This window comes from Palaemon carinicauda, chromosome 45 (genome assembly GCF_036898095.1).
Source record: "Palaemon carinicauda isolate YSFRI2023 chromosome 45, ASM3689809v2, whole genome shotgun sequence".
Classification (NCBI taxonomy): Eukaryota; Metazoa; Arthropoda; class Malacostraca; order Decapoda; family Palaemonidae; genus Palaemon; species Palaemon carinicauda.
In genome coordinates, this window is record NC_090769.1 from 38,700,931 (window position 1) to 38,728,276 (window position 27,346).

The window sequence follows — 27,346 nt, forward strand, 5'->3', positions numbered from 1 at the left end:
ATCAGGTGAGATGAACAATCGCATACTCATTTAATTTTCCTCTCTTTACAGGAGGACCTAGTGAAATGCGAAGTCATCTTCTGCAACATCAGGAGTAAGGACTTTTGCGTCCACAAAGGGTGTAGGTCTCATGCCCCCTGCACTACCACTAAAGAAGCCCTACGGTACTAGGACCCCCGAGGCTGCAACATATGCTGGACCTTGGTTACTGAAAGTTTTGACGAACCCAAGTCAGCGGAGTCAAGGGATGCAGCACGAGTAAAGCTGCGTAGATGGGTACGTGGGTTCCAAAAGAACTCGACGGGACCGTACCTTCCTAACGAAAGGATGCGCAACTTGCTGTTCCCTAAAGTGGGTATTGAAGCTATCATACTCCAGGCGCGACCTGAAATACCATGTGTCCAGATTGCCGTCGAGACGGAAGTCAGTGACGCATTACAAGGTATGGACATCCACCAAGAGGAAAGAATGTCTGAAGTGTCCTCGGACACTGAGAAGGATCTTCTCAAGGAAGATCACGAGGAGGAGTCTACACTGACTCCCATGGAAGATGATGAAGTTGAGTCGGAGTCCCTTCCATCGGTGCCGGCACTGGAGCCGTTACGCTCAACATCTGCCCCTCCATCAGACGACGTGAGACAGGTACAGTGATACCTCGGTAGTCGAACGACTCTATACTCGAACAATTCGGAGTTCGACCAAAATTTTCGAGAAATTTTTGCTGCGGTGCTCGACCAAAAATTCGGTACTCGACCAGCCGAACACGTGACGACCGCATGGGCTTTGTGATGATCGCGCCATCTCGGCCACTCTCGCTTGTTCGGGAAGCATCAGTTCTCTCGAGAGCGTCACTCAGACAACGCGCGATCAGCATTCGTTGTGATTTAGTGATTTTCAGTGCTTTTAATTGCTTTTTTAGCTTTCATAATGAGTCCCAAGAAAGTAATGAGTGTTAAGGGGAAGGAGAAGAGGAAAACAGTGCGAACAACGATCGAGTTGAAGAAGGAAATTATAGCGAAATATGAGAATGGTGTACGAGTGTCCGATTTAGCGGTAGAATACGGAATGGCGAAGTCGACCATTTCTACGTTTTTAAAGCATAAAGAAATGATTAAGAAGGCGAATGTTGCAACGGGAGTTACGGCGGTAACTAAGCAAAGGCCACAAGTGATTGAGGAGATGGAAAAGTTGCTTTTAATATTTATTAAAGAAAAACAGTTGGCCGGGGAAAGTGTTAGTGAAGCGTTCATTTGTGAAAAAGCGTTGCATATCTATGAAGAATTAGTGAAGAAAAGTCCGAGTACCAGTGAAAGTGATTCATTTACATTTAAAGCGAGCAGGGGTTGGTTTGAAAAGTTTCGTAATAGAACAGGTATTCATCGTGTTACTAGGCATGGGGAGGCAGCTAGTTCGGATCAAATTGCAGCCGATAAATACGTGGGGGAATTCGATCGGTACATAAATGAACAAAATTTGATCGCACAACAAGTCTTTAATTGTGATGAGACTGGGTTATTTTGGAAGAAAATGCCAGCCAATACGTACATTACCAAGGACGAGACGAAGATGCCAGGTCACAAGCCAATGAAAGATAGGCTAACATTGTTGCTGTGTGCAAATGCAAGTGGCGATTGCAAGATCAAACCCTTGTTAGTGTACCACTCGGACAACCCCCGGGTGTTCAAACGAAATAATATTTGTAAAAGTGCACTACCAGTTATGTGGCGCTCGAACACTAAATCTTGGGTCACAAGACAATTCTTTACTGAGTGGATAAACGAAGTGTTTGCCCCCCAGGTTAAGGCTTACCTCATTGAAAAGAGCTTGCCAATGAAATGTCTTCTGGTTATGGACAATGCTCCTGCACATCCTCCAGGTCTCGAGGATGACTTGAAAGAAGAATACAGCTTTATCAAAATCAAATTCTTGCCCCCCAATACTACTCCCATACTCCAGCCCATGGACCAACAGGTCATTTCAAACTTCAAAAAACTCTATACCAAGGCCCTTTTCAGAAAGTGTTTTGAAGTGACCAGTGACACGAAGTTGACCCTAAAGGAATTCTGGAAGGAACACTTCAGCATCCTCAACTCTGTTAACATGATTGACCAAGCTTGGCGAGGTGTGACCTATAGGACATTGAACTCTGCCTGGCGTAAGCTGTGGCCATCATGTGTCACAGAGAGGGAGTTTGAAGGTTTCCAACCAGAGGCGGGTCCAAGCACTGCTACCCCTGTAATTTCTGATGACACTGATGTCGTTGAGGAAATTGTTGTCATGGGCAGGAGTTTGGGGCTTGAGGTCGACAAGGATGATATTGATGAGCTTGTAGAAAGCCATTCTACCGAGTTGACTGTGGAGGAATTGTTGCACCTGCAACAACAACAGCAGCAGGATCTGATTGTGGAGCAGGAATCTTCAGAAGAGGATGAGGTAAGGGAGGATGTTCCAAGTTCTCTCATCAATGAAATTTGTTCCAAGTGGGCAGATGTGCAGGCTTTTGCTGAAAAATACCACCCAGAAATTGCAGTAGCAAACCGGGCAGTGCATATGTTTAATGATAGTGTCATGTATCATTTTTGAAGAATACTGCAGAGGAGGAAGAAACAATTAACAATAGACCAGTTTTTCACAAAAGAAAAGAAAGCTGCTACATCAAAGCCTGTTTCTCCTCCAAAGAAGAGACAAAGAAGAGAAGAAACCCCTGAAATAGATCTGCCCACCCTTTCATTGGAGAGAGAAACAACTCCTGAAGGAGAACTACCCCGCCACATCATGGAAGGGGACTCTCCTTCCAAGCAGTAACCTCCCCCTTCCATCCTCTCCACATCCATCCCTGTATGCCATCGAACCGCTGCTCAAAGGTATGTTCACTACAGTACAGAAAATGGTTTAAAATTGTTTTATTTTAGTACAGTAAATGGTTTAAAATTGTTTTATAGGATTTTCTGACCAATTTCATACACATTTAGATAATTATTGTTGTTTAGGTACACGTTTTATTAATATTTTGGGCCTGTTCGAGTGCTTGGGAACGGAATAGAATATATACCATTATTTCTTATGGGGAAAAAAAATTCGGTACTCGAACAAATCGGAGGTCGAACACGGATCTCGAACGGATTATGGTCGAGTACCGAGGTATCACTGTACTGGCCAATCTTACGGCTCTAATGGAGAGCATTCGCAAACAAAGCGAAACTTGAAAGACAGCTCCATGAAGCTCGACTCTCCACTTCCCGTGGGTCTCACAAGATACTTAGAGTCCAAGACCTCCCACCCTGCTCGGAAACTAATCCCTTGAGACATGCGGGTATATGCCGATCACCAACGGCAAACTCTGGATTTCGAAGAAGTTGGGAGCCGTCCCTATTGATGACATTCAGTTCTGGCCAAGCTTCAATGCTTACCCAGACTGCTTCATTTGGCTGAAGCTGGAACCAGCGTCGAAGGAAGAGACGGAACCCAAGGAGGTCATAGTATTCAACCATGAGAAGGCTGAGGCTCTTTTGTCAAGCAGCCTGAAGAACATGGGCTACACAAATTTTAAGGTGTCTGCCCTCAGCAAGAAACATCCTACCTTTCTTGCTCCAGCTTCAATAGCCTTACCCTTTACATCGAAGGCTCTTAAAGCTGTTGTCTAGGCAGTAGAGGCAGGCATACCTTGTCCTACACTGGATGAATGTAGACCTCTGTCATTAGCCCTGCCCATGGAGGATAAGGATTGGAAAGAAGTCCACCTTAACGTCTCAGTTGGGAAGTTGGAGGCAGATATCGCTGGACGACAGTTCTACGAGAATCTCCCAAAGCTGTCAGACTTTCTCTTGCGTAGGGAGCAAGAAACGAAAGAAATACTAGCGGCATCTCTATCCCTACAGAACTGTACGGAGATATGTGCAGTCTTGAAGAGCACCCCAGATATGAACATGGTCATGGCCAAAATGCACATGGCTACCTTGGTAAAAGACCTGTATGGCTTTTTCAAAGCCAGGAGGGCATGCAGAGAGTTCATGTTTGCTACAGCAACTGTAAAACACGAACCCAGGAAGCTGATAGCTTCCAATATCTGGGGTAAAGACCTCTTCCCAAAGGAAGTGGTCAAGGAGGTAGTTGACAAAGCCGCCACAGAGAATAGGAACCTTCTCCAGAAGTGGGGCATGTCATCCAAAAGGAAGTCTTCCCCGGATGAGGGTCCCCAGCCTAAGAAGACTAAGAGACTTAGACTACCCTCTCGGCCTGCCAAGCAACAACATCCCACAGTCACCATGACCGCGGTGCCCCAAGTGGTTGCTCAACCGCAAACCACTTACCGTACCTCCACAGCTGGTTGCCCAGTCACCAGCATTCAACTCTGCGTTTAAGAGGCAGACCACTACCTTTCGTCCCAAAGGTAGCGGCTCCAGACGGGGCTCCTCAAAACACCCCTCACGAGGTAAGGGAGGTAGGGGAGGACGCGGTCAAGGAGTTGAATCCTCCGGAAAACAGAAGCAATGAGATGCTTCAGGTAGGAGGGAGGCGCCAACAATTTCAGGATCGTTGGACCTTCGATCCTTGGGCCCACAGCCTAATCAAGAACGGACTTGGATGGAGCTGGAGCAAGGTTCCACCATCATTTCATCAATTCTTCCAACACTCCACCCCCTTACGGGAAGAATATACCCTAGAACTATTGAGCAAACGGGTAATAAGGAGGGCAAAGGCCATTAAATTCCAGGGAAGGCTGTTTTGTGTTCCCAAGAAGGACTCGGACAAACTCAGAGTCATTCTGGACTTGTCACCACTCAACAAGTGTGTTATCCTCTAAACAAAAATTTACATCAATGAAGGACCTCAACCCAAGGGCATGAAGCCCTGAAGTCACTTCAAAGGAAGGAAATCCTTTCCTGTCGTGACAGCCTCAGTTGCCGCCATTCCTCAGACTGTGTACATGATCCCCCAGCAGTACTTTTCGCATTCTCCAGCCTTCAACACGGTGTATGAGAAAGCTACCACCACGTTTCACCTTGCCAAAGCTCATAGGAAGAGTTCCGGTAACGGGAAGACCTGGAAGAGGCGGTCAAACTAGAGATAAGATGTCTAAAGTTGCAGGTCCTTCGCAACAAAAATGAGGAGCTTTCGTTAAGGGGACGACTTCACCTGTTCAGGGATCAATGGGAGTTTGATCCTTAGGCTCACAGCATAGTCTCAGAAAGGCTAGGCTGGAATTGGAGACAGAAACCAGTCCAGTTCAAGAGGTTCTTTCAACCCACAACCCCCATTTTGAAGGATTACGTTCAGGAACTTCTACGCGAGGGAGTCATCCGTTACACATAATCCATGGACTTTCAAGCGCGGCTATTCCACGTGCCTCACGAAAGATTGGAACACTTCAAACTATTCTGGACTTGTTCCCACTAAACAAATTCATTCTGAATGACAAGTTCCAGATGCTAATTATCTCACAATTATGGACCCTACTACCCCAGGGGGCCTACACAGTCTCCGTAGATCTTACCGATGCCTATTGGCATCTTCCGATAGGTCGGCGCTTCTCCCCCTACCTTGGTTTCAGACTGGCAAGTAAGGCCTACATATTCAAAGGCATACCCTTTGGGCTCAGTATAGCTCCAAGGATTTTCACGAAACTAGTCGAGGCCATTTTCCAACAACTTCGGAACCGAGGCCTTCAGGTGATGGTGTACCTGGACGACTGGTTAGTCTGGACTGCAACGAAGTCGGAATGTCTTCAAACAGCCTAAGCAGTCATGAACTTCCTACAATCTCTGGGCTTCCAAATCAACCCCGAGAAGTCTAGGCTATCTTCAGCTCGGAAATTCCAGTGGCTAGGACTTCACTGGAATCTACAGTCACACACCCTCTCTCTACCACAGGGCAAGAGAAAGGAAATCGCAAACTCGGTCAGGTGCCTACATCGTTCAAAAGTACTCACCAGACGACAAGAAAGGATCTTGGGGTTGGAGAGATCTTTGTCACGAAACCCCGGCCTTACTGTGGAAGCAGCTCAAGCCGTAGTCCACTCCCAAGAGTATCGAACGACGTCCCTCCTCAGTACCCTCCTCCATCCGTGACTATTCACTCGGACGCCTCGGAACAATGTTGGGGAGGACACTCCTCTTCCAAGAAATGCAAGGTCAGTGGTCGATCGCATTTCAGAAGTTTCACATCAATGTTATGGAGGCTATGGCAGTGTTTCTGGCTCTTAAGAGACTATTCCTGAAGACGAAATCACATATCAAATTGGTCATCGACAACAACACATTAGTGCACTGTCAACAGACAGGGCTCCAGATCTCCTCAGATTAACCGTGTAATCCCAGCCCTTCTCTCTTTAGCAAAAACGAGGAAACGGGATGTTTCAGCAGTTTACCTCGAAGGGGTTCGCATTGTGACGGCGGACGCCCTGTCGAGATCCAAGCCTCAGGAAACGAAATTGATCTCTAAACATGAAATCTGTTTCATTCTAGAGCAAGTCCCGGGACTGCAACTCGATCTTTTTGTGACGAGTGTCAACAAAAAACTTCCCCGATATGTAGCATCAAACTTGGACCCGGAAGCTACAGGAGTGGATTCATGTCTCTGGATTGGAACCAGTTGTCTTTTCTTCTACCTTTTCCCTCCAATCAACCTTCTACTGAAAGTACTGAACAAACTGCGGACTTTCAAGGGAACAGGAGCTCTGGTGGCTCCCAAGTGGCCCAAGAGCAATTGGTACCCTCTTGTTCTGGAACTCAAACCCCTCCAGATCTCTACCATCTCCAGTGCTGTCCCAGGTTATTCATCAGACAACTGTCAACGCTTCCTCTTGGATAACATAAACCCTTCGGCTAATGATTTTCTCGCCCTCACAGCTCTAAGAAAATTCGGAGTTACAAGGGAAAGAATTGTCTTCATAGAAGAGTACAAGTCCAACACCACAAAACGACAATATTTGTCTTCCTGGAAAAAATGGGTTGCGTTCGTGAAAAGTCATCAGCCCTCCTCTATTTCTATGTATTTCTTCATTTCACTACACGATCAAGGTCTAGGCTCTACAACCATTGCCTCATGTAAGTCGGCACTAACTAGACCGATCGCGTATGCTTTTGATATCGAACTCGATAGCGAGCTATTCAATAAGATCCGGAAGGCTTGTGCTAAACTGAAACCTAATGCTCCTCCCAAGGCGATATCAGGGTAGTTGGATAAAATCTTGCACTTTGCCTCTTAAATAGATAATGACTCTGCCTCTCTGAGGGATCTTACAAAAAAATCTATCTTTTGCTTGCTATGACTTCTGGTGCTAGAGTCAGTGAGATTGTGGCCCTTTCAAGGGATGATGGCCACATTGAATTTGCGGATTCGGGAGAAGTAAATCTTTATCCAGGTCCTGCATTCTGGGCAAAAAAACTAACTTCCCAGATACACTAGAATCCCTGGAAAGTTGTAGCACTACAGAAGGGCCCTTCTCTGTGCCCCGTGGAGAGACTTAATCCTACCTATCCAAGAGTCAGACCTTTAAAGGCGGTCAACTTTTTAAAGGAAACACTTTGTGCGTGCTGCTGGTAGTGTGATTAAACCAGCTTTTTAAAGTGTTGTATATAGACACTTATAGACTGTATGGTTGGGACTTCTCAGTTTACATTGTGCAAGGGACTCATGTTCCTCTTTTCAATGTACTATTTAATATTATAAAGAGTCAAAGGTGATATTTTTTCACACATCATTAGTGTTACTATTTTACTACTTTGTTGCATGATTTTGGGGTCGGAAAACTCCGGTTTTCTGTATATATCTACTGCATATAATGTTACAACTGATTAATGTTACATATACGCATCTTTTGGAAACAATAAAAGACTGCTGTTCCTTTTTGCCTTTCCTTTCAATGGACTTACTGTACAAAATAAAAGTAGTGTACCTCAATTTTAACCCTCCTTTTATAGACTTCGGTCTTTTAATCTTCTGGAGACAAAGATCTCCGCAGTGAATGAGACTGTGATGTTGCTTTCCTTACAAAGTTAATGCTTGCTCCATAGCTTGGTACCATAGTTACCAATGCTACAGGAAGTGTGATTATGTCCACAACTGAGAATAATAATTCTCTGGTACACTTCCATCAGGACGACATGGCTCGAGCCAAAAAAACGGATTTTGATATAGGAAAAATATATTTTTGGGTGATGGCCCACCCATTACTTTCCATCCCCTCCCAATTCTTAGCGCGGGACCTTGTGTCATGTGATGGCTGCTCCTGGAATGGTTCAAACAGGAAACGTGTTAGTTGTAGCACATTGAGATTGGGAGTTGTAATGACTCACTTGCCTATGTCCTTCCCTCTACCCTTATCCTTCTAGACAAGGGTACAGTAATTCTGTTCGGGAAGGAGAGCCATGGCTTGTTATTAACACGTCCAAAATTTATACATGATAAATCTAAGGATATTTGCTCCAGAGATCAGAACTCTGTTGATACCTCTATGGTAAAATTTCTCTGGTATATCACTTGCAGAAATATTCCAAGTAGAAGCTGCCAATGAGGTACTTCCATCAGGACGACATGGCTATCCCACCCAAAAATAGAATTTTCATATTAAAATTCATTATATACAGTATGTATATATATATATATATATATATATATATATATATATATATATATGTATATATATATACTAACACACACTGTAATACCTCACAACATGAAATTAATTTGTTCTGGAGTGGCTTTCGTAAAGTGATTTTTTTGTGTTGTGAGTTACATTTCACATGCAAATTGCCAAATTCGTTCCAAACCCTACAAAACACCACATTAAATCTCATAATAAAGCTACAGTTTGACAAAAATGAAATACTGTTCAGCAAAATTCATTTGAACCATTCAATATACCTAAACCAAATGTTAATACCTGTAAATTAAGTAGTTATTACAACATAATGTAATAATGAATGGAAAAAAAATACAATACATACAGTGCTAAATATACATTTCCATGTGTACCTTACTGTTATAGTTACTCCTGCTATAGACTACAGCTACATTCTCTGTTGTCTGAACTAATTTTCTTCAACTCTGTGATGGGTGAATATTTTATTCTTGGCCTGGGTGGCAAATCTCTTTTCTTAAAGTGAAAAAAATTTTGTAAAGCGAGTCAAAAATATTTGCATTTATATATATATATAAACGGTAGAATTTATAAGCAAAAGCCATTACAAATTAATAATGTAAGTTTCATAATCTTCCTACTTGTTCATGCTGAAGGAGGACTTTTTATTTTATGATAACCACACCCTTATCATTGTTTAAAGGGTTAATTGAAACAACTAAAAGCGAAAGTTTTCCAAGGCAATATCTTCTTTCTTTCTTTCTTACTTTTTTTTTTTTTTTTTTTATACAAAATCACTTGCTATGATTGTACACTAAATATCTGTTTTTCTCTTCCAGGTCTTCTTGCCTGGTAGGCGTGAACCTCCAAGTCCTCAAATTCCCAGATTGCATGGTGTACCAGATTCAGTCTGTGAAGCAGTTGATGTTTCGGATAAGTAAGTTTTATTTCTCTTTATTAATTCCATAAAAAGAAAGATTGTTGATAAGATTTTGTGACAAGTACACTAGACTGGAAGGAGTTAAGATCATCCTCTTATCTTCTCAAGATAAAAAGATGATTTTCATGTTAATAGTGTTATTAGTTTCTTCTGAGAATGTGTCTAACATGGTTAAAGCTACTGCATGAAGTTTCACTTGGTTTAGCTTTAAACATTGAATTTTTGTTGTCCACTCAGACCAAAATTGATGAAACACTGAATAAAGAACCATCAAATTGATGAAAAGAAGATTTGGAACGGGGTACCAACAAATATTTGCTTCAATGTATGTAAATGGAAATATAAAAAAAAAGATTGTGATAAAAATTGCAGAGGACTTTTCAATTCTATGCAATAGTGATATAAGAAATAGCATTCTCAAAAGAAATAATGAATGACCTGAGCTGGTACCAAACATAACAGTAGAAGTAAAAAAAAAAAACATTTAAATATATGAAAAGAGGCAAAGTAACAGGAGAAGATTGCCTAACAATTGATTTGAATAGATGTAGGAGATTTCATGATAGTAAAGCTCGTTGAACTTCACACAAAATATCTGCAAGAATGCTGAATACCTACAGCTTGTAAAAACTATGATTATACTAATTCACAAAAAAGGGAGATACAAAAGACTTGAAAAATTACCTTCCAATACTTATACTCTGTAATTTATTAAATAGTGTATTAGGCCTAGTGGAAGGCTTTGAAATCCCCTACTAGGAGAATTAATGGTTTCAAGTGGGTTCCATAACGAAAATACCCTAGATACAGTTACAGTTTATAAATCAATTGCAATGTTACTTTGTTGTTTACTTTCTATTGAACAAAATTTATTTAATTTTTTTTTCTGACTTCATTGACTGGTGTATTCCTTAAAAAAATTTTCATCAGTGTCTTGTTTCAAAATTTTATTGTGGCTTGCATGTTTTTTTTTCCATTTGAAGACTTGTGATTTGTGATAGCTTGTTATATGCTGCAATTTTATTGCAGTGGCTTACCGAACAATTATATAGCTGTAGGTTCCCTACGACGGCAGACAATAGATTCAAAACTACCACGGTGGCACCGCCATCGCTGATGTAGGTGACGTCATCTCCCTCCACTCGAGGGAGCTATAGGTACAACTGTCCAGGTAACAACAATTCGTTCTCTGCCGGCTTCTGGTGAACATCGGTGGTCGGTGCAGACTTTTTTCCTCATTTGTTGGGGAGCATCATCTCTTCAATATCGGTGAAGTATTCAAACTCCGTGTTGTAGGATTGAAGCTGAATTTTCTTTTCTACAATTTTGTGGTCATACCATTATGTCGGACTCTAGTCCTTCAGTAGTTAGGTTTTGTACCGGAGGGTGCAAAACTAGGTTAGTTAAATTAATTTATGATTCGCACACTAAGTGCATTAAGTGTAGGGGTTGCGAGTGCTCTAAAGAATTGACTTGTGATGAATGCAAGAATTGGAGTGAACAACAGTGGAAAGTTTTTGTTTCTCACTCATGGAAAGTAATTAAGGATAGGAAGAGGAAGGCGGCTCTTAGGGCTGAAAATAAGTCTAGTTTACCCTCTTCTGTTTTGTCTATTGAAGCACCTGTTCCTATTCCTTCTCCTTCTCCTCTTATTATGTCTCCGATCTTGAGTCCTTCTCCTGTTCCTGTAACTCCTTTGCCAACTTCCCGTGGAGTTTCTCCTGACACCATTGCCAGTCTCGAATCTAAATTTGAAAAGAAATTTGATGTTTTAGCTAATACAGTAATGCAGTTAGGATTATCTGAAGTGAAAAGTGTCAGTTCAGTGCAATCGGAGGGGGTGGCTGTTTGTCCCGATAGTTCTCCTAGACGAAGGTCACTGTCCCGCTCCCCCGCCTCGGGGAGAAGACATACTGGAGGTCCAAGGGAGACTGTCGGGGTTTGCCCACAGACAGTCGCTTCCTCAGTCGATTCTGTGGTGCGACAGCTGGATTCGACTAAACACCATTGGAAACGTGTGTCGTTTGGTGACCAGTTATCAACAGAGCCGAGTGATTCGACTCCGGTTAGACGTCGTAAGTCGAGTGATTCGCCTTCGGTTAGACATCATAAGTGGCGTGATTCTTCAGTATCACGTCCGTTGAAGAGACGTTCGACTGAAGAGGTGTTCTCTTCGCCTCCTTTGAAAAGGAACAGAGAAGTAGATATCGCTCGCAGCGTAGCTACGTGGACTTCGCCTTGTATACTTACGACAGCGACAGCTGCCTTAGACTCGGTTGTGGAACAACTGATTCTGAGTTCATCGAGATCTTCGACTTGTCAAACTGTCGAACCTTGTCCTTCGACTTCGCATGCGACACCTCCGGTGGCGATCGTGTTGAAATCCGCTACTTCAGTTGCTTCGACTTCAACACTAGAAGAAGAGAATTTAGTTCTGTTACGTCGACAGTTGCAAGAACTGATGAACTGCATGAAAGAAAATAAACAAGGTACAAAAACAATGAGTCAAATCAAGAACCGTCTCTATCGCCTATTTCTTCGGATGACAAGGAGGACTTAGAAACGGACACTATTCCCCTCTCGTGCTATTCGAAGCTTTTATGCTACCTTCTCGACATGTATCCGGATTACTTCGTAGCAGCCGCTCCCAGGTCGCCTGCTTCCATTCTCCTGATGAGAAGGAAGAATGTCGATCCTCTTCTCCCAAAGCTCATTCTTTTCAAGGCTGCTAAACATTCGTTTCGTGATATAGAGGATTGGTTGAAGGTCAAGAGAGATCTTGGGAAAGCAACTTTCGCCTATCCTCCGTCGAAACTTATTAAGAAGAGGTATAGGTTCTATGTAACCGGGGAAGCCCCTTCTATGGGAGTGTCTGCCTCCTCTCAGGGGGACTTCTCTGGCTTGATGGATGCAAATAGGAGATCCGCGTTTGCAGCAGCTAAAATATTCTTTACATCGCCCGAGTTAGACCATTTGGTAAAGAATATTTTCAAGGTTTTAGAAATTATGAGTTTCTTGGACTGGACGATCGGAGCTCTCGCTACGAAAATAGAGGATTGCTCTACTCTTCAGGAAGACCTGGCATCGGACTGGCTTGGGATTTTGTCATGGGCCGACAAATCAGTTCGGGATGGTTGCGATGAACTGTCCTCTCTCTTTGCATTCGGGACTCTCAAGAAAAGACAGCTCTGGTGTTCGTTTGTTTCGAAAGGAGTCGTTTCCTCTCAGAAGTCCGTCCTTTTGTTTTCTCCTCTGGACAAGGATCATCTGTTTCCAGAAGAAATAGTGACCAAGATTCTTTCCGCACTAGAGAAGAAGTCTACTAATGACTTGCTTGCACAGTCTTCTAAGCGGATTAAACCCCTGACTGTGGCGACTACCACCTCAGTTTCACCTTTGCAGAAGAAACCCTTTCGAGGGGGGTAGGTCTAGACAGTTCGTCAGGCCTCGATTTAATTTACGACACCAAACCAAGTCCTCGACCAAACCCGATACGAAATCATCTAAGTGATTCTTCAATGCTTCATGCACCAGTAGGGGGCAGGTTGAGCCTTTTTTTGGGAGGAATGGAGTCGCAGAGGGGCAGAGCCCTGGGTGACACAAGTCCTCCAGTGCGGTTACTCCATTCCTTTCAAAGACACTCCGCCTCTATTCAATGTTCCCGTCACATTACCCGCCTACTTGCCAGGCTCAGAGAAGTTTGTAGCCTTAACCCGAGAAATAGAGATTCTCGTACGGAAGGCGGTCATAGAAGGGATAAGCGACAGACCATCCCCGGGGTTTTACAACCGTCTGTTCGTAGTCCCCAAGTCATCGGGGGACTGGAGGCCCGTACTGGATGTAAGCGCACTGAATTTGTTCGTCCAAAAGACCAAATTCAATATGGAAACGACTCGTTCAGTGTTGGAATCCCTTCGTCAAGGGGACTAGATGGTATCCCTGGATATACAGGATGCATATTTCCACATTCTGATTCATCAGAACTCCAGGAAATATCTTCGATATGTGTTCATGGGCAAGATCTACCAGTTTCGAGCTCTTTGCTTCGGCCTCTCGACAGCACCGCGTATCTACGTGAGTGTTGTCTCCTCTGGGAAATTGGTTAGACCTCCTAGGCATCAGAGTGTCACTCTACCTAGACGACTGGCTTCGCTCCTCTTCGGAAAGTCAGTGCATGAAGGATCTCAAGAGGACTCTTTCATTAACTCACTCGTTAGGACTTCTTATAAACGAGCCGAAATCTCGGCTAATTCCTTCTTGGGACATTCACTATTTGGGGGTGACTCTGGACTCTCAAGTTTTTCGGGCTTTTTTGTCACCAAATAGAGTCCAGTCGTGTCTGGAGATAGTTCAGGATTGCCTGGACCGCAAGTCCTGTTCCGCCAACCATTGGACCAGTCTGTTAGAAACACTAGCTTCGGTGGAACAGTTTGTTAAACTCTGAAGGCTGCACATGAGGCCCCTGCAATTCTTCCTGAAAGCTTCATGGTGCAGGAAGACTCGACCAGACTCGCCAATATTCCCGATTCCAGACAGAATTAAGGAGGACTTAGCGTGGTGGCTTTCGAAACCAAGACTGGTAGAAGGTCTTTCTCTTCATCTGCTCCACCCAATCCTACAGTTCTTTTCAGATGCCTGCGACGTAGGTTGGGGAGCTCTTTTGGGGAAGAACGAAACGTCGGGGGAATGGTCGTAAACGCAGCGCGCTCTTCATATCAATGTGAGGGAGCTATTAGCAGTGTTCCTGGGACTTCAGGCATTCTCTCATCTCGTGACAGGACAGGTGGTAGCAGTTCACGGAGACAACTCAACAGTACTTTCCTACATCAGGAAACAAGGGGGAATGTGCTCCTTCACCCTCTACAACCTTGCAAAAGATCTGCTTCTTTGGGCAGAAAAATTTCAGGTTACGCTGATCCCTCGATTTGTTCAAGGGAAAATGAACATGTTGGCGGACGGACTAAGTCGCCGTCATCAAGTACTGCTGTTAGAATGGACTCTTGATGCGAAGGTCTGCTTAGATCTGTGGAAACTTTGGGGAAAACTGATGATAGATCTCTTTGCAACCTTGAAGAACAACTGCCTTCTGCTGTTTTGCTCCCCAGTCCCGGATTCTCTTGCATGGTCGGTCGATGCAATGTTACTAGACTGGTCGGGCCTGGAAGCACACGCTTTTCCCCCGTTCGGCCTAATAAGACAGGTGCTAAACAAAATGACATTCCACAAAAATGTTTCTCTGACACTAGTCGCTCCATTCTGGCCAAGAAAAGAATGGTTCCCAGATCTCCTTGACTTGCTCGTAGACTTCCCCAGAATTCTTCCGTTAAAGAAATGTCTACTCAGACAACCACACTTCGAAAGATTCCACCAAGGATTATCCTCTCTGGCACTAACAGGGTACAGACTGTCAGGAGTCTCGTCCGAGCGAAAGGTTTTTCGAAACGAGCTGCAGAAGCTATCGCGAGCTGTAGACGAGTTTCTTCTAACAGACTACTGTATATCTGTCTAAATGGGGTGTGTTTCGAAGATGGTGTAGACAGACTAAAGTCTCTTCTTCTGAAACATCTGTGAACGAAATAGCTGATATCCTTCTTTTCTTAAGGGACGTTAAGAGTTTAGTGCCTTGGACTATTAAGGGATACAGAGCGATGCTGGCTTCAGTCTTTAAACACAGAGGATTAGACCTATCCACGAATAGTGATCTTTCCGATCTAATTAAATCGTTCAAGACTTACAAATCGTCAAAGGGCTCGATAGCATGGAATCTCTATATAGTTCTTAAACGGCTTTTGGGTCCTCCCTTTGAACCGTTACTTTCTTCATCTATGAGGAATCTCACCAAGATGATGTTATTTTTAGCTGCATTGGCATCAGCTAGAAGAGTTAGCGAGTTACATGCAATGGACAAAAAAGTGGGATTTTCTCAAGGCGATGCAGTTTGCTCTGTAGAACTCAATATTCTCGCAAAAAATTAAAACCCTTGTAATCCGTGGCCACTTAACTTTGTTCTAAAATACCTGACAGACTTGATAGGCCAGGAAGAAGAAGAACGACTCTTATGTCCCGTACGGGCATTAAGATATTACATCCGTAAAACAGAGAAAATTAGAGGTCAGTCGAATCGTTTATGGTGCTCTGTTAAAAATACCTCTCGTCCCCTCTCGAAAAATGCTATTTCCTCTTTTCTGAGAGAATTAATTGTGGAAGCACATTCTCAAGCTAACGACGCAGTGTTTCCTTTATTGAGAGTGAAAGCACACGAAGTTCGAGCAGTAGTGACTTCTCTTGCTTTTCGACACAACTTGTTGCTATCCGCTATCCTGCGTAGTACCAATTGGAGATCTAAATCAGTGTTTGCGACGCATTATTTGAAAGAAATCGAGACAGTTTTTGAAGATTGTAAGTCTCTCGGTCCGCTTTCGGTAGCTGGCATGGTGTTGGGAGGAACGACGGACGGGGTTTCTTCCTCTATTAACCTATGTTTCACCTTGTATCAAGGTTGACGTGTTAAAGGGAAGTCTGGGGGTACAATGTACCTGGAGTACTCACCAGTCATTTTAGTGTTAGTTTTGGTGGGTAAAGGTTTTTATTTCGGTGTAGGTGACAGTTTTTTCATGTTGGTTATTTTCTGGTCTTAGCCCAGGGCAAGGGCAATATTTTATTGTATCTTCGTTAAGTCAGCGGTGAACACCATCACTACGAGGATCTGCCACTCCATGTAGAGGCAATCATTGGTCATATTCCAAGTCCTCTACTATGTAAGATGAGCACCGATCAGAGGCAGTATTCTCCTGCAGTAGCTCTCTTACAAGGTAAGGTACAACAGGCACTAACAGTGCCTTTGGGCTTACTTTATTTTCAATAATCATATGTTATTGTTGAAGTAAAACTTATATTCACAGTCCCCCCATCCTTGCAATGGGTAATCAGCTATATAATTGTTCGGTAAGCCACTGCAATAAAAATGGATTTTCATTATAAGATGAAATTTTATTGCATACTTACCGAACAATTATTAATTAAAGCCCTCCCTCCTCCCCACTAGTGGATGGCTGGGCAGAACGAATTGTTGTTACCTGGACAGTTGTACCTATAGCTCCCTCGAGTGGAGGGAGATGACGTCACCTACATCAGCGATGGCGGCACCACCACGGTAGTTTTGAATCTATTGTCTGCCGTCGTAGGGAACCTACAGCTATATAATTGTTCGTTAAGTACTGTATGCAATAAAATTTCATTTTATAATGAAAATCCATTTTTATTTACTTATACAACTTTATTGTTCCGGCGTAGATACAAACCCTCCGCTATTTATAGGGTATACTTTCGGCGTAGCTGAAAGACGAGCCATGATAATTTTAGTGAGGGATAACTACCCCATCCGCTAGTTAGCTGGTGGGGATTGGGGTAGACTGGCTACCCCGTTCACTCGCACCTCTCGGCTGAGTAACCACTTTACTTTATGGCTCGATAGAGGACGGACATGCTGCCTTTCTCTCCCGCAAAGACTTCCCTTGATTGTTTTTCTGTGTTGTTTTTCTCTTGTGTGTTTTCATTTATCTTACATATATATGAGTGTATGTATGTATAAATGGAAATGTACGTTTATGTTGTTAGATACTAGTAACTTTAAGTACTGTTGACAATGTATCCGACTGCCTCAGCTGTAAGGGAGTTGACATTGCCGCCCTACCCTGTGCTGATGGTCAGCAGGTTCTCAACACGGCCGTGTGTTTGTTTCATTACTGAATTAAAGTGTATAACAGTTCAGCTCCCTTTCGAGGAATTATCTTACAAGGAAGGTGACTTATTCCCTGAATAGTGTATTTTGTGCAGCGGAGCATGAATTGTAATTGATCATAACTTCCTTTTTTCACAGGTAGCAGGGACGTAGAACACAAGGCCGATTGCTATGGCCGCCCTGTTTGTTATCCTGCGCTCCATGTGGTAGCTTGTGAGCTGCCCAAGTTACGAGGTAGCATTCGCTGTCAACCTTCAACTTGATGTTCCTCCTTCGACGGGTACTTCGAGAGAGAGAGAGAGAGAGAGAGAGACTTTTTTTTTTACGCCTATGCTTTTTTCCCATAGAGCTGGAAGAAAGCTTTACTTAGGCTATGTCCTCGCGGGAGGACTTCTCTCTCATTCGCGAAAGAGAATATTACGCCTACGTTTTTTTTCCCATAGAGCTGGGAGAAAACTTCGCAAGAGAGAATATTATGCCTACGCTTTTTTCCCATAGAGCTGGGAGAAAGCTTGCCATAGGCATTGTCCTCTTTCGGGAGGACTTCTCTCTCGTTCGTGAGAGAGTGTTTCTTACGCCTACGCTTTTTTCCCCAAAGAGCCGGGAGAAAGCTTGTCTTAGGCGATGTCCTTCTTTGGGAGGACTTCACTCTCGTTCGCGAGAGAGATATTATTAAACCTATGGTATTTTCCCTTAGAGCTGGGAGAAAGCTTGTCTTAGGCAATGTCCTCCTTCGGGAGGACTTCTCCCTCGTTGGCGAGAGAGATATTTTCCGCCTTTGCTTTATCCCCATAGAGCTAGGAGAAAGCTTGTCTTAGGCAATCTCCTTCGGGAGAACTTCCCTCTCGTTCGCGAGAAATAACTTGTAGGAGTTTACTGATCCACCAGGGGCAGTGGCAGAGCTTTCTCCGAAGCAGGTTACTCCTTCGGGTGAACGAGTCTCTCATTCTCGAGAGAAGACCGTCTCTGGGCATCGGCGATCCCCTGTTACGCTTATGGTTCTCCTTCAGGGGCGGAGCGAGAGCCTTATCTTAAGCGACATTCTCCTTCGGGAGAACAAACCTCTTATGCGGAGGTGTTATCTTTGAACCTGCTGGTTCTCCTTGAGCCTTCGGGGTCTTGTTACGATCACCCTTTTGGGCTGGCGTGATCGGGAGCCTTCGGGCTCTCGTCAAATTGATCCTGCGGGTTCTCATGACAGTAGGAGTCCTTCGGGACTCTGCTCGAAACCTTCGGGTTTCAGTTACGCTGAACCTTCGGGCTCTCGTAACGATGGTAACGTTGAACCTTCGGGAACTTGTACCATCAATCACGCTGACCTTTCGGGGTCTTGTGACAGAGAAACCTCGGTTCCCCGTTACGCCGATCCTTCGGGGTCTTGTAACATTAGTTACGCTAAACCCTTGGGCTCTTGTAACTTTAGTCACTCTGACACTTTGGTGTATTGTGACAGGGAAACTTCAGTTTCTCGTTACGCTGACCCTTCAGGGTCTCGTAACATTAGTTATGCAGAACCCTTGGGCTCTCGTAACTGTAGTCACTCCGACACTTAGGTGTTTTGTGACAGGGAAACTTCGGTTTCTCGTTGCGCTGACCCTTTGGGGTCTCGCAACACAGGCTACGTTAGGTCTTTGGTCTCGTGCCTTTAGTCACGCTGCTCCTTCAGGGTCTCGTGACAGAGATACTTCTGTTTCTCGTTTGCGCTGACCCTTTGGGGTCTCACAACGCAGTTCACGCTGACACACAGTTCACGCTGAACGTTTTGGTTCTCGTGATCATAGCCATACTCATATGACAGAGTTTGCGGACTCTCATTGTGTTGATCGTTCGCGCTCACACAACAGGCTATCGTGAACATAGTTGTGAGTACTCTCACCACACTGAGAGCTCCCGCGCGCACGGACGATCGGGCGCATATGACCAATTTGGCGCGCACGACCAATTTGGCGCGCACGACCAATTTGGCGCGCACGACCAAATTGGCGCTCACGGCCAATGTGGCGCGCACAGCCGATTTGGCGTGCACGGCCAAAGTGGCGCGCACAGATGATTTGGCGTGCACGGCCAATGTGGCGCGCACAGCCGATGTGGCGCGCACGACCGATTTGGTGCGCACGACCAACTTGGCGCGCACGTAATCAGTTGACCCTCTTATTGAGAGAATGCCTTGACACAGTCATGTGGTTTCTTCATATTGTTGAAGAATTGTGACGGGCAAGAGGGCTCTTGAACTTGGGGAAATTACTCCCCAAGTTGGAATGTAAATTTCTCTCCCTTTCCTCTATTCCTTCTGCTCAATATTTCTTCGACCTTTTAATTTTATCAACTTTCTTTTTTCTTGCTGTCCTAACTCTATGAGTATTATTTCTCTTAAGTTTTATATATATATATATATATATATATATATATATATATATATATATATATATTTTGTTTGTTCATTTATTTATCTATTTATTTTTATTTTATTTAAATGGCGTGGATATTTCCACATTTGTTATTACTGCTTGCTTAGATGAATGTTAGAAGGAATCACGGTTGGGAGGTATTTGCAGTCAAAGCTATATATGAGAGTTTTGGATGATCTCAGCATCCCGCAGAACTACTCTCAAGGGTTGGGTCATCGGAATCCAGGGGGATCCAATCCTTGAGGTGGGACTCTTGGTTTTTGGCCGGAAGCCCATCATTACAGATATGGGGAGGATGATTCCATATATCCTTGGTTTCAGTCCTAACAGGTGGGTTTAGCTTACACCTGTGCCTCTATATCTATTTTGATGCTATCCTTCGGGTAGGGTATGGAGTGGACCATCTGGGAATTATACTCTCATTGTGCCAATAGTGGAGAATGTAAATTTCCTTTCCAACGCATGATACTTTCTTAAAATTCTCGAGCAGGTAAACCAACAAAAAACAAAGAAAATCCCACCCTTAACTATGGACCCTTCAAATACTGACTCCCCATCCCCTGGATTCGCTGCCCCCCGGGGCACTGTTGACGACCTCTGATAATGTGATAAGGGAAAGTTCTGTTGATGACTTGGAACAGGAAAGGCCCATTCTACTGATATTTCAAAATCGAGTAATTTGGGTAGCACAAGGAGACTTCGAATCCTTCATGTTACCCAAATTTCAATAGAGACAAATTATGATGATCTATGTAAAGCATTTGAATGCTATTGATGCATAAAAGAAATAAGGATGAAACTTGAAGCTGAAACATGGGATTCATGGATATCTTACAGTAGTTATGACGAAGCATTTAGTGCAGTAAGTAACTTGAATAATATTAAAATTAATAATTTGAATGTTGCGGCTGCTCTCTGTGATGAGGTACCAAAAGATTTGGATGTGTATAGGCCTGCCGATTGGTTGGAAAAAGATGCAGATTTAGTTATGCCCTCCCAGAGAAATCCAAAACCACCGATGTGGCTTATAGCTGAATCAAAGGGGGTTACGGGGAATTATTTCAAAATACTGTATGCAAATTGATTCAGAAAAAAGTAGGAACTATTGCACCAGGCGATATGTCTCGTTTTGGAAAAAATAGTTTCCTTATACATGCCAACTCCAGGACACAGTCTGTAATATTGTCCAATATGAAAATAAGTAATGATGACATAAAGTTAGATATCAAACCCCACCTAAATTTGAGCTATGGAAGGGGGATAGTTTTTAACAGAGATCTATATGAATTTACAGAGGAGGAGTTACTGGCCTTGTGTCCACTAAATGTATGGAAAGTTCACATAGTCCCAGGTACATCAATGATAATCCTTACGTTCCAGGATGCTGATGTACCTTTTCATATTATTATTGAGAACGAAAGGATTAAAGTAAGACCATTCAAGCAGAAGCCACTGTAATGCTTTAATTGTTTTAAATTTGGGCACCCGTCTAAAGTTTGCAAAAATGAGTAGATGTGTGGTATTTGCTCCAAATCTTACCATGGAGAGTGTGCACTTGGAGCCAGGTGTTTAAATTGCAGCTCGAATCATAAATCCACAGACAAGAGCTGCGAGCTATATAAGTTGGAGGAAGCTGCCCTCAACAAATCGAACTTAGAACATATAAGTGGGACTCATGCTAAAAGACTATTAAGTAAATCAAATACATATGCTAAGGCATTAAAATCAAACCAACCTAGTACTGCCAATAGCTCAAAAAAAAGTATACCATCTGATAAAATGTCAAATAACGAGGTAACCATAATACCTCCTGAGGCTTTACCACGGTGTATTAACACTAGGGCATTGCCCATTGCTGTACAGCCTTCATCCCCCATTACAAAAAATAGAACAAACCTCTCTCAGGCCATGTCCTTGCCTGATCTGATGGAGGTTCCACTTAAGACCAACTTACCTGATGCACCTGTAGTGGGAAAGGTGCAAAAACCTTGAATCCCACCATCTATTAATCGTAAAAGAGAGAGACCTCCATCTCTCTCTCCACCCTCCATTAGAAATGTTAAGGTTATGACATCAAATAAATTTGATGTTTTGTCTGTTGATGTTTCTAATGAACCAGAAGATAAACTGAATAAATCAGAAATTCAAGTTGAGGTTCACCATCCACCTCAACAAATAGATCAAAAGGATACAAAGAAAAACACAAACGTAAAACCCAACATAACAAGACCACCTTTGGAGAAATCTACAGGTAATAATGTTAGATTAAAAACTGCTAATGGGAAGACCTCATCCAAGATGTCTTCCAGAAATAATCCATAGTTTTCTCCTCCATTTTGCAATGAAACTGTCAGGGTTTGAGGGTGAAATGTGAAAAACTTAAGCTCCTAATTCATTCTAATTCATGAACATTGTATGTCTACAGGAAAGTATGCTTGATTCTAACACTCCTAGTCCTCGAGAGTATGTTAGCTATAGAACACCATATAATCAACAAGCAGGGAGCCATGGCGGAAGTCTCATGTACATTCGTCGAGATGTTCCCGAAATACCTATGTCTATACTGTATGTACAACCCTGCAGGCAGTGGTTGTACAAATTGATATAGGGAGAAAATATACAATATGCTCTCTGTACTTACCTCCAAATGATAATATTTTATATGATCATTTAGCAGAGGTCATTCAACAACTCCCTCAACCTTTTCTCTTACTGGGAGATATGAATGGTAGACATCCTTTATGGGTGATGTTTTGGCCAACACAAGGGGCAATATTATCTCATCAATTGTGGAGAATGAGGATGTGGGACTCCTTAATACAGGAGAGCCCACGCACTTCCATGTTCATACAGGTACCTTGTCATGCATTGACCTTTCAGTTGGAAGCTCTAACTGCCTTCTTGATTTCGATAGGAGGACATTAGATGATTGGCATACTAGTGATCATGCACCAATCATTATAAACACCAATAAGGGTCTGCCTTTGCAAAGATCGCCACGATGGAATCTTGACAAGGCAGACTGGGTTAAATTTTGTGAGCTAAGTGAAATCAAAGGGAGAGCAGAACAGTTTGAAAGTATTGATGGTGCCGTAGGCCTACTGAATGGAACTCTCCATACAGCAGGAATCAATTTGGTTCCCAAAACCACAGGACTATTCAAAAGACGACCAGTCCCGTGGTGGTCTTCAGAATTAACAGCCTTGCACAGAGCCACCAGAAAATCCCTGACTAGATTGCGTAGACACCGTACGGATGAAAATTTGATAACATACAAAAAGTGTAGAGCACAGTTCCGTGGTGCCATGGAAGAAGCTAGACGCCAATCTTGGGTGGCTTTTGTTTCCTCCATTAATAGTAGAACACCACCATCTTCAGTATGGAGGAAAATAAAAAAGATTGCAGGCAAATTTACCCCGAACCCACCACCAGTGTTGAAAGTGAATGGTCAGTATGTGACTGAAGGAAATGAAGTTAGCAATGCCCTGGCTGACCATTTTTCAAATGTATCTTGCAAGAGTGTAGCAGCTCCTGGTCACCAGTACAGGAGCATTGAAGGAAAGAAAATTTTAAATTTTGCAACAGGAAGGGAAGAATCGTATAATTCTCCTTTTACTGAAAGAGAACTTGATTCCGCACTTGCTACTTGCAACGATACAGCCCCTGGACCCGATGGAATTCCATATGCAATGGTTAAATATGTACATTTTAATACAAAGTTATTTATTTTAAGTATTATTAATAGAATATGGCATGATCATAGTTACCCAAGTGTTTGGGAACTAGCCATTATTTTAGCCTTTTTAAAACCCGGTAAGGACAAGTTTTTAGCAGCAAGCTATCGACCTATTGCATTGACTTCTTGTTTATGTAAAATCATGGAGAAGATGGTCAATGCAAAGTTGATGTGGTACTTTGAAAAGAAGGGTATTTTATCACCGATTCAATGTGGATTCAGAAAAATACACTCAACAACTGATGTGTTAATAAAAATTGAGTCTTCTATTTGTGAAGCCTTTGCTTCCAAACAGCACCATGTGACAGTTTTTTTTTACCTTGAAAAGGCATATGATACCACATGGAGATATGGTATACTTAAAACAATTCATGAACTAGGATTAAAAGGAGAACTACCACTATTTATTCAGTAATTTCTTTCGCACAGAGTTTTTCAAGTGAGAGTGGGGAAAACTCTATCAGAGAGTAAGTGTCAGGAAGAAGGAGTTCCTCAGGGTATAGTGCTGAGTGTAACCCTGTTTGCTCTAGTAATTAATGGGATATCCTCAGTGATTCCCCGGGATGTTCTCTCAACATTATTTGTGGATGATCTCTCAATATCATTTGCTTGAACTAGAATGGCAATGGTTGAGAGAAAAATACAACTCTCTATTGACAAAATTATTCAGTGGGCTGACATGAATGGATTCAAGTTCTCGACAAGTAAAACTACCATTGTCCATTTTTGTCGTATCTGGGGAGTACATCCAGACCTGGATATATACATTAAAGGTCAACAGATACCATGTGCAAGGGAAGATAAATTTTTAGGTTTGATATTTGATTGTAGGCTTACATGGGTTTCTTACTTGGAAGCGTTAAAAGCCAAATGTCTTGAGGCTCTTGAATATCTTAAAAGTATGGTCCCATACATCATGGGGGCAGACCGCAATACTATTTTAAAATTATACAAGGCCTTGATTTTTTCCAAAATTAGTTATAGATGTGAAAAATACTTCTCAGCCACCCCAAGCCGGTTAAAAACTTTAGACTATATACATCATGCTGGTATTAGATTGTCTACAGGACCATTTAGAACCTCACCTATACCAAGTCTCCTTGTTGATGCTGGAGAGTTACCTCTAGACCTTTACCGAATGTCTTCCATTATTCGATATTGGTTTAGATTGCAAAGACTCCCTAACTCTTTAGCCTTTCAGACTACAAGCCTTGTAAGACACACATCATACTTTGAGTTGCACCCAAAATCTCCTCAACCTTATGGCTTTCGGGTGAAACGATTATTAAACAGTCTGGATATAATTAGAAGTAAGGTACTTCCATTCAAGGTATCATCAATGCCTCCATGGAAATTACCAGAGATATCTTTTTGTAAATACTTTATTGGAGTTAAGAAGAATATGACTGACCTAGAAGCCAGATCTCTTTTTATGGAACATGTTGAAGAACATGGAGGATCGACTTTTATATATACTGATGGCTCCAAATCTGATGCTGGTGTTGGATTTGGAGTACATAGTAATGGTTTTATTTGTAGAGGTGCACTTCCTCTTAACAGCTTCCATATTTACTGCCGAACTGTATGGCATATTAACCGCTATTGAGAAAATAGCGTTGGAGAAGGAGGGTAATTTTACAATTTTTGTGATGCAAGGAGTGTCCTTCAAGCTTTAGAAGTTTTTAATTCTAGCAACCCTCTAGTTTTAAAGATTTTAGAATGGCTTTTTATTATTGGACGGAGAGGTATAATAGTTAGATTTTGTTGGGTTCCAGCACATATAGGTGTGTCTGGGAATGAGAAGGCAGATTCACTGGCAAAGAATGCTGCATCCGAGTTGCTGCCAAGAAAATATCCCATTCCGTGTAACGATTTCCTACCTAACATCAAGAAATTGCTTTGTAATAAATGGCAACAGCACTGGGATAGTCTAGATGGCAATAAAATGAGAGAAGTAACAAATACCATATCTCCTTGGAGGTATAACACGATGCCCCGAAAATGGGAGACTTCTCTTTGTCGTCTCCGTATTGGTCACACTCGGTTGACACACGAGTTTCTGCTGAAGGGCCAACACCAACCGTATTGTGAAGGCTGTTTAGTACCTCTAACAGTGAAGCATTTGTTGACCGAATGCCCCAATTATAATAACTAAAGGAATAGATAATTGTTTGAGGCTCGAGGTGAGGATGGCAGGTTCATCCTTGCCAAGATTCTTGGACATGATGTGTCCTACTATGCAAGTGGCATTTTTAGATTTATTTCAGAAGCAGGTCTTCTGAAAACTCTCTAATTTTTATAATGTCATTCAACTTTTATGGTTTTACGTGAATATTCTTTAATTTTTTTGTATATATAAACTAAATGATATCGGCGTTAATGACCTTAGATATCAGGATGCCTGAAAACCTTAAATCAATCAATCAATCAACGTAATCAGTTGAAGTGCGCGAATAACTCTTATGACAGAGTTTTTTTAACTCGTTGCGCGAAGTGTTCACGAGTACACGAGTTTTACTCTCATGACAGAGTTTTCGAACTCTCGTCCCATGAATTGTTCGCGCGCCCCCATCGTTATCAAGAGTTTTACTCTTATGACAGAGGGATGCCTGCTGCCTAGGGGTTTCCAAATCTCTACAGGTAACTATGAAACAGTTTCTTTGGGTCCTGGTCACGGGACAAGATTCCTGAAAATTCAATCAGGAATCAGCGACAGAGTTGCTGCGGGTTCTCGGCACAGCATCCATTAAGGTCGTGAGAAAGGAATTTACAAATAGATTCTGAACCCGTAGGTTCTCATCCGAATCTCTCGGTTTCCGCGATCCAGAGTTTTTTTCTGAAAACTCTATGGTCGACCCCCCCTACGGGATAGGTCTTCCAAAGGTGTGACTTGATACGTCACTCTACACTCCCAGCTGATTACTATGTCAGCTAGTCTGTTTCCGCCAGCACCGATCCTTTCGTTTTCGAACGAACCTCGTCATCTTCCCTCCACCTTCCCACTTCGAGTAGTTTGGTTAGCAGACGGAAATGCGCAGGGAATGAAAAATTCTTTACATTTCAGTTCATTTCCCGTGGCAGTCCTTGCCTGATTTAGACGGTAGTTTTCTCACTATCGAGAAAGCGTTCGATGGCAACTCCTTCAGGTAAGTGGTCGATGGCAATTATGTCTGGCCTTCTTGAAGCAAACCCCCACATACAAGACTTTACCCTTTTCGGGAGACTCGTTTCTGAGAAGTTTTTACAGAACTTCAATGGGTGTTGTTAAAACTTCATGAAGGCCGTAAACCGCCCCAGAGCATGCGCTCTAGCCAAAACAAAACCGCGAGGTTATTGTCTTAAGGGGACCGTCCGCCATGTCCGCCATTTTTTTTTTCTAATGATCCAAATTACACAATTTCTATATATGTTTTAGACATATATAATACCTTCATCATATAAAAATTTCAAGTCATTTGATCAAAAACTTTTGGATTTATTAGCAAATTCATGATTTAAAAAAAATATTTAGGTACATTTTTCCCCACTAATATGATACCAATTGTATTGAAACTTATACCACAAAAACTACTCTAACAACCAAATAATTCTGTCTGACAGAATTTTGATTTTCCTTTCTGGTTTTTTTTAATGAATTTTTATTTTTTTTTCCTCGTCTAGACGGAAAATAATCGTGAAAAAAAATGTAAAAAGAAAATCAAAAATTTTTCTGACAGAATTGTGGGATTTTTATTCTTCTTTTCAACGATATCTTTTTCTCTAATATCGAACAACAAATAAGTGAGAAAAATGTTCCTAAGTGGGAATAAGTATGTTTTTGAGTTATGAGCTCCCAAAGATTTGCAGCAAACTTTTGCTTCTTTTCTAAAAGAAATCAAGATAATAATATTATGATAACTTTTATTGTTTATTCCTACATAAATGCACCCTAAACGAGGTA

General features: G+C 42.5%; 1 protein-coding gene across 6 annotated transcripts in view; it reads left to right on the plus strand.

Moving 5' to 3' along the window:
• LOC137634686 (protein abrupt-like) overlaps positions 1–27,346 on the plus strand; it is a 310,294-nt gene that overhangs the window by 127,479 nt on the left and 155,469 nt on the right. For all 6 annotated transcript variants that reach the window (XM_068367165.1, XM_068367169.1, XM_068367170.1 and 3 more), the window contains exon 5: positions 9,421–9,518. In XM_068367165.1, the coding sequence (XP_068223266.1) occupies positions 9,421–9,518 (98 nt within the window). The remainder of the gene's footprint in view (positions 1–9,420; positions 9,519–27,346) is intronic.